The 13340-nt window shown below is 38.2% G+C and overlaps 1 protein-coding gene across 1 annotated transcript in view; it reads right to left on the reverse strand.

Annotated features, from left to right (window-relative positions):
* Nucleotides 1–10368: 10368 nt before the first annotated feature.
* Nucleotides 10369–13340, reverse strand: part of LOC118161493 (macrophage mannose receptor 1-like) — a 37247-nt gene continuing 34275 nt past the window's right edge. The window contains exon 30 of the mRNA XM_035316922.1: nucleotides 10369–13154. Coding sequence (XP_035172813.1) covers nucleotides 12910–13154 — 245 coding nt within the window. The 3' untranslated portion in view covers nucleotides 10369–12909. The remainder of the gene's footprint in view (nucleotides 13155–13340) is intronic.

Genomic DNA, 13340 nt, shown 5'->3' on the forward strand with positions numbered 1-13340 from the left:
TGTGGGCTCACAAGTGTTGGTGAGACCTACCCAAGCCTTCAACTGAGAGAAGGAGTTGACTGCTTGGAAATTTCTCTTATTTTCCACAATTTTAGGGTGTTAAAATTAGAGTGGCATGCTAAAATGAGAGAGTAAACTGCAGAGCCAAAGTCATCACTATCCTGACAGATATCTGAGGGAACCAGTCCCAGCAGTGGGGCCGCAGGCAACATGTTCCAGGGATGGAAGGCCCCATGTGGGAGCTTTGCACCCAAGGGTCATATCACAGCTTCCTAGCCCAGATGACCCAAGAGCATTTGAACCTCAATATTTTGGCTGAGGTACAACAGGCTAACATATGCTCCATGACTGCTGATTTATAGATACACTCATCAACCTTTTGTACTACCCTTCTGACTAACTGAACCTCAGTAACCATTGGAAATAATCAGCATACATCTTTGGACTATTGTTTAAATACACGGCTCGTGTAAGAAAAATTAGCTTGTCCAGTCATATTTCCTGGATATCAGTACATAGTTCCAAAAATAACTGGAAAAATCCCTGTTCTTTATATTATCTCTGTGATGGGCATTGTTTTCTTCCCATGCTTTATCACTTTTTCCTTCCGTATTAAAATAAATAAATAAATGCTTTCCAGAAAGAAATGTTTCAAAATATTTTCCATGGGATAATACTTCTATTTTCTACACCTTTTAAATCTTTTCTCTTTATGGTAGTTCTCTACCATACCTAAGCATGGGATTTGACTTGAATATATGAGAAACTCATTGAAGCAGGAAGATTGGCAGAAAAATGTACTTAAGGCTGTTTTCTTCCCCCACTAGCGGTGGATTGATGAGGTCCAAAGCTTCATATTAAATATGGGTAGCGAGGGTATATGTCATCTGAAAAAAGTCCTGATTTCAGCCAGCTCCACCACACTGACTCATGTCCTGACCAATCTGTCAGCCCATATGGGGGTGGGAGAGTTGTAGTAATTCAAGTTTCTTCTTTCTTCATCAGCCTGAAAAGAAGACTCTGTCATTAGTCCTCTCTTCACACACCTGCCAACTGCAATTGTATCATACCTATTTTCTGGAAGAGGACGGAAATTCTGTTCATAATTAACAGCAGAGAAGGAGACAAAGAGAGCAGCCATTCATGTGAACTGTTACCAAAGGAATCTTTTAACTGTGAAATGATAGAAAGATCTGTAGGGCCCTGTTGTTTTGTTTTTTATTCCTTTTGTTTTTCCTCTTTTTTTCCTGGGCAGTTACACACAGGAGAGTTCCTATAAAGAGAGCAAGGAACTCTTTGAGCTGCTCTAAGGACTGACTTTAATCTGAAATGGTTTCCAGATTTCTGTGTTATGAGGGGCATCTAAATCTATCACAGTTCTTCTAGGCATATTCTGAGCATTGTGATATCACTGCAATGCAATTTACCCTTCTTTGTTGTCTTTTGGGGGTTTGAATTCCTAGCCATCTGGGAACAGGAGATGTTTTGCTTAAGGCACAGCCATTGGTGTGGCTTACCTACTTCTCAGGATTATCTAATCTATTGCCTTACTTAGCCTGACCTTGCCTTGGGCACACATCTTTGGTCACTCTGTGCAGAATTGTCTGTTTGGAGGAGAAAGGCACCTAACCCATACCTAAAGCAATCCATATTTAGGCAGCCAGGCATCTGAGCTCCACTAATGAGCCTGAAAAGAGCTACAAGGGCCATGGTCATGTTTTCAATTTCTGGTTCAGACTTGCAGGACAAGTACTGACCATGGGCACAAAGTTAGACCAGCCTCCCTCTTGCCTTTTCTCTTTCTCTCTCATCTACTCCTTGCTATATGGACAAGAGATGAGAGACGGAGTGTGTCCTCAGCTAAAGTAAACTGGGCACCATATCTAGGGAACTTTGCAGAGGTGTAGCTTCAACTTCTTTTACCCACAGTCCGTCTTCCTCAAACATCTCAGTCTTTACAAACAAGATGGTCAGTAACCTGCAGCCACTGGCTATATGTAGAAACACCCATTTGACAAACACCTGTGGTCTCCAAGCAGATTTCCATTAACAAACCAGAATCACTATGGTGATTAAGAAAATTTTGTACTGCACAAAGCTGCTCTGATTTTCAACTTATCCGGACACAGGAAAAGTTAAAGGTTAGTCTTTCTGTTCCCAGCTCTGCACTTATGCAACTCATCAGGCCCTCCTCCCTTCCAGGCAAACCACACATCCTGTAACTCCCACACCTGCACAAAATGTTTTCAGCTCCTCAAATATAAGGCCTCATGTCATGACAAATATATTTGTCATTACAAAATTGCTGAGCTGACCTGAAATATCTGTAGAAAGCTGATGAGCCTTGGCCAAAATTTTAGATTTGAACCACAGCCAGCTCCCAACTAAAAGACTATCCAAGACATCATCCTCTGCAGCCAATGTCTTCAACTAACACTTATCTCTAAACACACATCTAAGTAGGCACATCATCCATCAAGAAATACATTTGCAGTTTCTATTTGTATCTGTGTACATTCACTGCATGTATGTGGTACTTTTAACTCAGCTGAATTTCCATATTTCCAAAGCCAATGTGCACGCAAAATCAGTTTGGACTCCTGCCCACATTTTTAGAAATCTTGCCCTTTTTCTTGGCAGCAGCACAGTCTATCAAACTTAAGTCTGTTTTGGAAAGCTTCAGTGAAGAATTCATTTTCTTGTTATTTTACATGAGACAGTTTCACTGCATTTATGAACATAATTCTACACATAAAACAAACGCTTGCACTATATAAAGTACTCTTCACTTCAGTAACATTTAGTCAGCTGCTTCACTAGGAGGCATATAAACACTTGAAGATGGGCAAAGAGTTGAAAGATCATTTCTTATACCATGAGCATTGATTAGCTCTGCAAAAGATCTGCACAACATTGCATAAAACAAGAGTATGGATTAAAGATCAAAACAAAACGTGATATGTGGGCTGCAAAACAATTCCATGCATTATTTTCAAAACGGTGTATAACTTTTTTAAAATATAAAAAAAGAAAAATAAAAGTAATAAAAATAATAGAAGTAGAAATAGAAATAGAAAAATTTAAAAATAAGATTAATTTGATTAACCTTAACACTTTAGAACTGGCTGGAGTACTCAGAAACACATACATTTCTCAGTAAACTCTACCCTATAAAGGATAGGGTTTCAGCATATCAGAAAACAGTATGAGAAAAAAAAGAACTGAAGAGTAACCTGAATTTCTGGAAAGGAAAATACAGGAATCATAGTCAAGCTCTAAAGAAAGAGCAGTATTTAAGATTATGTAGAATGGGAAATTGTACTGACAGCACATTTATGGAAATATTTTGTGCTATTCTAAATGTTAGCTATTCAGATAATAGCAAAAGGAGAACTTAATAAGTTATTAACTGAAATTAAAGAGTGCCCATGAAGAGGCATTACTGCAGAGCTACCTATCCTGTGAGTGGATGGTGCACATCCTTCACCCACACCAGCAAGCGTTCCCCCAAAGGGATTTTTAGGCCCAGTTTGGCATGGACAGCATTCAAGGGACCATTCCCACAAGACAGTTTGAATGCAGCCACTGCCAGCCTGGTCTGGAGCAACCACAAGTTTATTACTAGCATACATCTGGACCACTCTAGCCCAACTGTCCTGAGGAGCTGGTGACATTAAAAAGCACACTGACATTATTATTAAATAAGCTTTGGATATGTTGCCTGGGGAGGCGTGAAATCACTATAATCGTCAGAAACTTTATAAGAAGATTTTATATCTTTCAGCAGCTGCTTAGTTTTAGATGACACTGCCTTTGGGCAGGAATTTTTCAGTTCCCTGTTTCAATTATGAATATGATAAAAGGTTGCTATTGGTACAATATTTACATCTCTAAGATCTTTAACCTTTAAATTAGATCATATCTCCTAATGCTTACCATAGCATTATATGGAATAAAATCCTTTCACGCTTTTCTTTCAGTCATGTCCAGAACAAAAGAGTGTATGTTTAATGTAAATTCTAAAAAGAGATTTTTTGAAGCTTACAGACCTGAAGTGACAGACTGTTAGAGAACAGAGCTAGTGTGACATGAAAATGACAGATCACAGAACAAGAACAAAATGTGTCTGTGAATGGAAGATTTATGTACCGATTTTTTATAAGCCTATGAAGTGAAATGCAATGTTATCAGCTAAGAGACTGACATTTCCAGCACCACAAAAGATTTGCACAGATGCTGTGTATTTTGCATTATAATTGCTATTCTTGAAGTTATCTAGATGAACTTCACAATTTGACTCTCTCTGAGCGATGTTACTCCTGTGTACATATTAGAATAGGTGGGTAACTGCTTCATGTAGTGTGTGGGTTTCATACTATAATATTTATCCCAGAATTATGCTTAGATAAGACTCAATATCCTGTAAAATAAACATAGGGTTTTTTTTGTGTTTGTATTTCTTGTGGTTTTTTTTTTTGGTTGTTTGTTTTTTTGTTTGTTTGTTTTTTTGTTTGTTTTTTCCAGTTAGCGTGCAAATTGTAAAAGTGCTCAGGCAAAATGAACAACTTCTTCCAGGAGAAAACCACTTTGCTTTTGACTGTTCATAATACGAGTACCTTCATCCATCAGAAGCTTTATTTACTTGTAATGGAATGATATTCCTTTTTTTTCTTTCTTCCTTTTAATGACAAAAATATTCTCTAATTGATCTCTCAGAAGCAATTTCATTTAGATTACTGTGTATGACTGAAGTCTGCCAGGGCTTTGTCACTTCTCGAGAGTAAGTACTTACTGCTACTGATCTCATGAAGATGTATCAATGACTTTATTCTTCTTCTGAATGCTTTAGATAAATGCAAAATAATATTTGACTATGGGAAAGAGTGAATCTGATTTGTTCAAAGTTCTGCAAAATCGTAAAGACTTCTGAAACTAATGCTACTTTAAGTGCTCAGTTGAAAATCAGTCTTGTTAGACTGGAATCTGGTTTTAAAATCCATAACATTCGCTAGTATTTTTGCTACAAAAAAAATAGTACGGTAAAATGTACTGTGTATGGTCAACCCATAATTAATTCATTTGATCTATATCAAGTTTTAAGTCTCAATTTTAGACAGACAGGAGATGTAACAATCTCAGTTATAACTTCAGCAATATTTTCTTGAATTTCTGTGGTTAATTTTATTAGATGTCAATAAAGCTTATTTTGGTGTCTTTTTAGATCATTAATAAGACAGGTCTATTAGGTGTAAGTTCTTAAGTCAGTTCACTCACCATAACTTTCAGATACTATTCAGGATATTTAAATCTTAATTACCACAAATGATGCAAACTTAATTATTGCAATGACTCACTATATTTCAGATCACAAAAATGCTAGAGATGTCATTTTGAAGTAATAATTATATTTAAATCAATCAGAAATGTCTCCTACATAGTTAGAAAACCAAAAAATAAAACAGCTCTCCAATAGCCTTATATACATAGTTTTGAAGAGAGATTTTGTGTTGTTGCACATTTCCAGAACATTAGGCTTCCACAGAATGCAGAGATGCTAAATATTCCCAATGAATTATTAAAAAAAAATGGGAAAAAATCACTTGTGACTTCTAGAGTGTGTGTTTTCTCTTCTCCCCACCCCAGGCTATGATGATAATGTATCTAGATTGCAGGATCAATCAAAATCTTTTATTTACCCATAGGAACTGAAAATATGGGAGCATCAGCTCAGCTTTCCATGTTGGTTAATACAGTAATCATGGTCATAGAAGAGAATCCAGAACATTCAGGTAAGAAAGTACCAGCGGTCTCTAACAGGTAAAGATATATGTATTTTGAAATTAATATTCTTTTATAACCAGGCCTCTCATTTGCTACATAAAAATTGCTTGTTTTAAACCACTGGTTGAAACTATTGGTTTGACAGTGGTGCCCCCAAAGGGAACCCTGTATGAGCTCTGCACTCCGCCATGCTCTGAACCATCCAGGGCCTGCCAAGCTGCTGTGAGCAAAATGTGCAGCAGGCTGGGAAATCGAGCCTTGCACATCTGCAATCTTGATAAGCACTCCCCTCAGTGGTAAATAAAAGATGCTGCAGCTTTTCAGGTCAGCAGTACCTTGGGGAAGCTACTCATGGTATGCACATCAGTGCCAGTTTTCTGAGCTGGCCCAGAGCCACCTTGCTCCCATCTGTAAGCCAATGCCTCATGACCAGGTTAATCTGTGTTAATCAGTGAGAAGGCTGCCACGTGAAGGCTGCCTTCACCCCTCCTGCATCTGAAGGGGCTGCATACATCCATGCCTGTTCTCATTGGCAAGCTCAGAGGTATAGCAGAATGACACTCACTTTCTGTCAAGAGCCTAATCAAGAGCAGACCGAGAGCTTGAATGGACAGACAGCTTTCCTAGAAACACAGTAAAAATCATAAGAATATTTTAAAGCACGGGTTAAATAATTACTTTACCCCACTACTATCTCTGATCATTTTTTAATATTCACTGAGATGCACAGGGTTTTTCCTATACCAGGTCTTTAGTTCATGTTATGTACAGACAAACTATGAAATAGACTGGGTACTGTAGATATAATTACAAAGCTCTGGCATTCTTTATCAATAGCTGTATTTATTGCTCAAATTGGCATGAAAGCAGTTGTTTTATTTCAGGTATTTTTAAATACAAAATTCTATAAGTACTCTTTTCACTAATATTTAGAAGAGACACAGTTCTTCATTTTCTTGGCACTGGTGAACCATTTTCTTGGTTCCTGATGAAGCCCAAACACTGGGACAGAGAGCAATGCAGAAAACATCCATAAATTAAAATGCAGAATTAACTTCATAAAGAATACATAGTATCTGGCTTTTGAAATGAAATACAGAACTGAAGATTATTGTGCAAGAAAAGACTGATCAGAGAAAGTTTCCTCTGATGAAAGCAACAGTAAAGGATAATGCATATGTATAACTACCACTGCTCTTCATGAAAAGGTGTGACTCAGGGTTGTATTTCTTTAAACTCTGAATTAACCAGAATAGTTTGCCATTGGGATACTTAGAAAAAGAGAGGTATATTTTCTTGAAAGATGCTTTCTTTTTAAAGCTGTCAATTGAGAAACTGTGAGCCAAGCTATGTTGGCATGAGACTTGGAATTCAGCAAGATTATGGAATGTTTTAAATGTGAGGGAGAAAACAATAGGCCACTTCAGAGGTGCCAGATCTCTACCCTCTTATGATCATTAGAAAATCTTTTAATATTTTGGCACTCTGTAAACTATGCGACACTGCCCTAAGCTGTTCATCCTGTCGGGCACTTAATAGGCAGGTGTCATTAGAATAGAAATGGAAATTCTGAAATGGTAAGGAAAATATAAAAAAGACTGCTGTCAGAAATTGTCATGATACATGTCAAGTTTCAAAACATCCAAAAAGATTCCAAAGGAAGAAAAGAAGTAAACATGAGGAAGAAATACTAAATGCTTTTCTGTTTTCAAGAAGTATTGCAATACTGTATTTTTTTTCTCTGCTGGCTTATTTATATAGCAAAATTCTGTATCAGAATACACTGAGTGTATTTCTAGCCTGTTGTTACTTCTCTATGTGGATTTTTTTTTCCTGTTCCATGCAAATCACAGTAAATCACTTCACATTTATTGCATAATAAAAAATTGTCTATTTGAGGATTTACAGTGGAGTCACTAGAGTACTGTAAAATAGAAACCCAGCTTAGTTGTATGCTCATTTCTATAAACAGAATCAATGGAAAATAGTTAAAAAAGACAGTTCATAGAATATGCTGCTCTTCTATGATTCTTTAACTGGTTACAAATAGCTTCCATGCAAAATCTAAGGATTTCCTTCCTTTTTATCTTATTTCTAGCTTCCCTATTTATTTAAAATCTTACCTCTTTTGTGCCACTATGCCAAGTTTTTGTTTGTTAGTTTGTTTGTTTTTGTAATTAAAATTCAAACCTTCAGTAAAGTAATTGTAATGAGGACAGCTTTTAGTGGCACAATCAATTCTGTTTTAGTTTTCATCCAGCTAAGAATAAACAACTTCAATGCCATGTATTTTAAATGTATCTGCTTTGGGAAATAATCAGTCAAGAAGCAAGGCAGTCCCTTCTTTCCCAAACATTTGTTATTTTTGCAGTGTGGAGACTGCACATTTCTGTTTTCCCATTTCCTGTTAAAAATTAGTTGTAAACAGATTTCACTCTAAATACATCCTAATTATTGCTTGGTTTCAACTTTATCATTATGTCATAGTACACAGAAAACCATGTCTTTAATTTGCTTTCTGATAGGAGCCTAACTACCATCACCATCCCACGTTGTAGCTCTGGAATCGGAAGCACCATCACCAGGAGAAAAGGATGCTGTTCCCACTGTCTGGTAATAAAACGTAATTTTCTTGCAAAATGGGGTGTAGGAGAAGTCTTTGGGGTGACAGAAGATGAGTAACCAATCCTCATGACTTTCCCACCTGCCTCCTCATGGCTGATTCATCCCTCGCATTCCCTCCACTGACCACAGGACTCATATATCAAATATACCTTTTCCTCCCTGTTCAACTTGCTTTCTCTCCACCCAGCAGGTAGAACCCAAACTGGCCAGATCTCGTAGGCGAAATTACTGGCAGCTTTTCCTCAGATTAAGCATGTCCCAGGACATGTGTTGTAAAAGAGCCCACACAATTTCTCTATACCTCTCTAGGAGAAATCTGTTCCTTGACATCAGGAGAAATCTGTTCCTTGACATGGGCTTCCCCACAAATCTACTTTCTGTTTCTCTCACAAAAGCCCTGGTTTCTACTCGCACTAAAGACTCCCTCCCATTGTCTCTACTCCATTATGATGCTACAAAGTGCTGCCCCCACCCTGTGCATACTCACTGCTCTCAATGAAGAAGCCACCTCTTCATCGTTCCAGATGACTCTGCCCTCTGAAGACATTGGGAGCCAGTGCAAGGTGTGGAGGGAGCCTCCCTTCCCCCTGATCCCCATCTGTGGCCTTTCCAAAGAACATAGAGTACCCAGGCAAATTGGGAACAAACACAAATGTCCCTTTTGGTAGCTCCTGTTTAAAGCATGCTCATTCCCCCTGTTGCTTCTCCATAACCAGGAGTCTTCCAATTCCATTGCAGTAACAAACCAACCCTTGAACTCTCTGCACTCCAGCATTTCCAACATCCCTGCCATGCCAAGCCATTGGGACTGGCCAGCCTTTTGTGGCTCTCCCAGCTGGTAAGATCCATCCTCTTATCAACCCAAGGCTACATTTCTGACTGCATGAACTCCTCTTCTTCCCATTACTGAACATTACTTCCTCCCACCTCTGGAAGCTCTGTCCCATAATTAGCCACTTCTGGTGTACCATGGAACAGATAACCCTACAAGTATTTTCCTGAGCATTGACTACACGGGAGAGTTATGTCAACAAGTTCTGAAAGTAGGTGAAATTAATTTCATCTAGCTTCTCGAGTGAGCAGTCTGGATAAAAAAGACAGTATAACGCTCACATTGCTTGCATTCTCCTGAAATGGGAGTAAATATTTTCTCAGAGGAACTAGAACTGCTAAGCATATTCTTAAAACATTTTAAATGCCATTATTTATCAAATATCATATTAAAAGTTGTGCCCCGCAGAACATCAGAGAAGGAAGAAGGCTGGATATGTCAGATAATGGCACAGCAGAGAAGAGAGAAAATGAACCCAAACTTTTCCTGTGTCCTCTTATGGTGACATCAGGGCAACTTTATGCTTATGGAGCAGTTCACACCTGCAAAATCTGCCTCTTGACCACTGGAGTCTCACCTGAAGGCACAAATTAATTTCACAACCGTCTATCTATTCAGTACAGCACATGAACAATGTTAAACTACACTATATTTTATTGAGGTAAACTTTCAAATGTCAGGAATAAAGAAACAGTGAGATGTTGTTTCATGGGATGGTAAAGACAAAACACTACTAGAATTAAAGAACATGGTTGACTAAGAAAAATAGATGCTTATTTTGAATACAGAACTTTAAGATTCCCATCCCTCCTTTCTGTTATTTTACTTTTATGATAAATTGTTCTATTTAAGAAGACACAAACTTTTACTTATAACCAACCTTTTAATGACTATTTTGTGAATCAAAGTAGAACAAAAACTTATTTACATGCATTTCATATACAAGAAAAATATTTTAATTTAAACATGATTAAAAATTGTCAAAAGATTAAAATATTTTAAAATGTCAAATTAAATAAAGATATTCTTGAGACTACAAACTTCGAGTCATTTGTTTGTTTACATTTGGCATATAATACACTGAAAATATTTAAAATATTTTTATATATAGGAACCAATTGTGTATTTCCAAGCTTTCTGAACACAGAGGATACACTTGGATAAAATGCAGTGCTATCAGCTCAGTCCTGATGGAAGTCTGGAATGAAATTTACAGGACTGAAACAGATTTGACAGAGAAAACTCAGTTAGAAATTACAAAAGCCTTTCTAATAACAAGCTTCATTAGACTTTGAAAAAAAAAAAAAAATGGCCTAAAAAGGTACAAAATCTTCACTGGTATTGGAGAGTTCACTGATAAATTTTACACAATTTTGTCAGCTGTGTATTAAGTATCCTGCTCATTCTCTCTCTTTTCTTTGAAATTCCTATTCTGTTATTTAAACGAGAACATATTTCTATTCACAGTACACTCATACCTCTTATAGCTGATCTTTCAATGCTTATATAAGTCATAAAGGGAAAACGTGTTTATTCAGATAAGACTGAAATTTTACAAAAGACTGACAGAATTAGATTTAATAATACTTTTGTGATGAGATACTCGGAAGTATTGCATCATTCCCATACTACAGGTATGTGCTGTAGAATTAAATATCCCAGTATGAGAATGCATGCTATCTGTATTTTGGAACTTTCTGACCTGAATTTATACGACATTGATCCAAAGAAAAATCAAGTCTGCACGAGGTTATTGAAAGGCCAAGGATCCGAGGACAGCTTTTCCATCTTCAAGGACAACCTCCTTAAAGCTCAAGAATGGTTTCTCCCAATATGCAAGACACGAAGTAGGCAGGGCAGCAAGCAGGCCTAGCCCCATGGGGAATTTCTGATTGATTGGAAACTCAAAAAGCTCAAAGTGTAAGGAAAGTGAAAAAGGCAACAAGCTACCCAGCATGCAAAGAGGGACGTGTCCTGGGCACACTGGGACAGAATGTGGAAAGGCAAAGTTCAGCTGGGGTTCAGACTAGCCAGGAATATGAAGGGTAACAAAGGATTTCTGTGGGTACCTCAGCTGCAAAAGGAAGATGCAGGCCCACAGCTGAATGTGTTAGGAGACCTACAAGACATAGGGCTGAGGTATTCAATGCTATCAACCATTTCTCACACTTCCCAGGTCTCTGCATTTAGCAGCAGCTGTTAGGGAAGAACAGTACAACCCATGGTGCAGAAGGATTGAGTTAGGAATAAGGTTAGCTGTACCTATAGATGTCCACGGGACCTGACGGAATGTATCTGAGGGTACTGAGGGAGTTGTCTGTGGTCACTGGGATTCTGCACTCTGTCACTTCTGACACATCACAGTGACTGCAGGATTCACCTGGAAAAAAATGCACCTGTGACTGGAAAAGTCAGATGTCATACCTTCAAAACAGGAATGATGGAGGATTTGGGAGCAAAAATGCAGGCAGCCTCTTCTCAGTCCTTGGGAAGATTATGGAACAATTCTCTTGGAAACGATTTCCAGGAACAAAATAGACAAAAAAGGGTGACTGGGAACAGCCAGAACACATTTATAAAGGGCAAATTATGCCTGGCCAAACCAATTACTTCCTATGACAAAATTATTGTCTTGCAGTCACCAGAGAAGGGAGTAAGTAGTGGATGTCATTTACCTTGATCTTAGCAGGACTTTCAAAATCCTCTCTTAATATAGTTGGTCTACGGCAAGGTGGGTGAAAAACTGCTTGGCCCAGCAGGTCTAAAGAGTAATATATTGTCAATGATTTCAAGTCTAGCTTCACCTGTGGGGGTATAACTAGTAAGTTATACCCCCAAGTATGTATAAGTAAGTGCTGGAACTGGATGGTGGAAAAATGAAGGGTCTAGCCACGGGCCACTGAAAGGAGTAGGGGACTTGATATATGTGCATGTGGTTACAATAAGAATCTGAAAGAGCAGAGAGAATAAATTAAGGGGAGACCTAAGTCTTGTATTCAACTACAAGTCGGTTAGAGAAAAGATGCAACCAAAATTTTCTCAGAGGTGTGCAGTCTTTTGCTGTGCAAAATTGGGAAGGCAAGGGAAATTCAAATGTAGTATAAGGAAAGCAATCTTCACCAAGAGTGTGGATAAGCATGGGAGCTGACCGCCTAGCTGGGGCAGGGAGCTGGTCCTGCTTCAAGCAGGGATGTGCATGAAGTGAGCTGCAAGGTCCCATCCGACCCATGCAATTCTGCCAGTCTGTGATCAGTCAGTGGAGATCAGTAGAGGCATTTTCAGGATTCCTACAGATCTGGATATACTTTTTGGAGAATGTTAAGACATTTATTCTCACAATTGCCTGCGATGAGTATGGTTCTCTTCATGCCCAAAAGTGATGCAGGACCCATACAGACTGGAACAGCCCAAGTGTTCCTTTACACAGTGTAGCTCCAGGGTCATAAGCATGTCCTGCCAGGTAATGCTGTCTGTGAGCAGATCCGGAGTGTTGCAAGATTGCTTAGTTCTGCTAGTACATAAGGCAAGAAGCAACCTGTGCAAAATGAACTAGAGTTTCCAAAGAAGAAAATCACTTTAACTTAAGAATTCTGATATTCCAGTGCTTTAATTCATTTCCAAATCAGTCCTTAGTATGAAACAGTAATTCATTTCCAAGTTTGACCTGATTATTAAACCGTTGCCTGTTCATTTTCTTCAATATTGGTCACAAGGCACCTTGATTCATGAGTTCCAGGGTCAGTATCACCACAGTATATAGCATTGTCAAAACTGGCTGTAATTGTTTTCTGTTCATGTCTTTTCTTATAGAAAAAATAGACTGTAAGGCCAGTTCCTGCTAGCAGTAGGAAGATCAGTATAACAATCATCACACTTAAACTATGTGAGGATGAAGCAGCAGCTTCTCTTTTTGATGCTATGAAAAACAAAACAGAACAGTTACTACAAATGAACAGAGACTGCTATTGTGTACAACAAATATTTTCGTATGTAAACCAGCTGGGTGAACTACAAAAGTACAGAACAATCATAACCAGACTTAGAATCAACACCCAGTCTCAATGGGCAGAGCAAAACTGGGCTCAATCTGTCCTACATTTCT

The sequence above is a fragment of the Oxyura jamaicensis genome, chromosome 2 (assembly GCF_011077185.1).
Source record: "Oxyura jamaicensis isolate SHBP4307 breed ruddy duck chromosome 2, BPBGC_Ojam_1.0, whole genome shotgun sequence".
Taxonomy (NCBI): Eukaryota; Metazoa; Chordata; class Aves; order Anseriformes; family Anatidae; genus Oxyura; species Oxyura jamaicensis.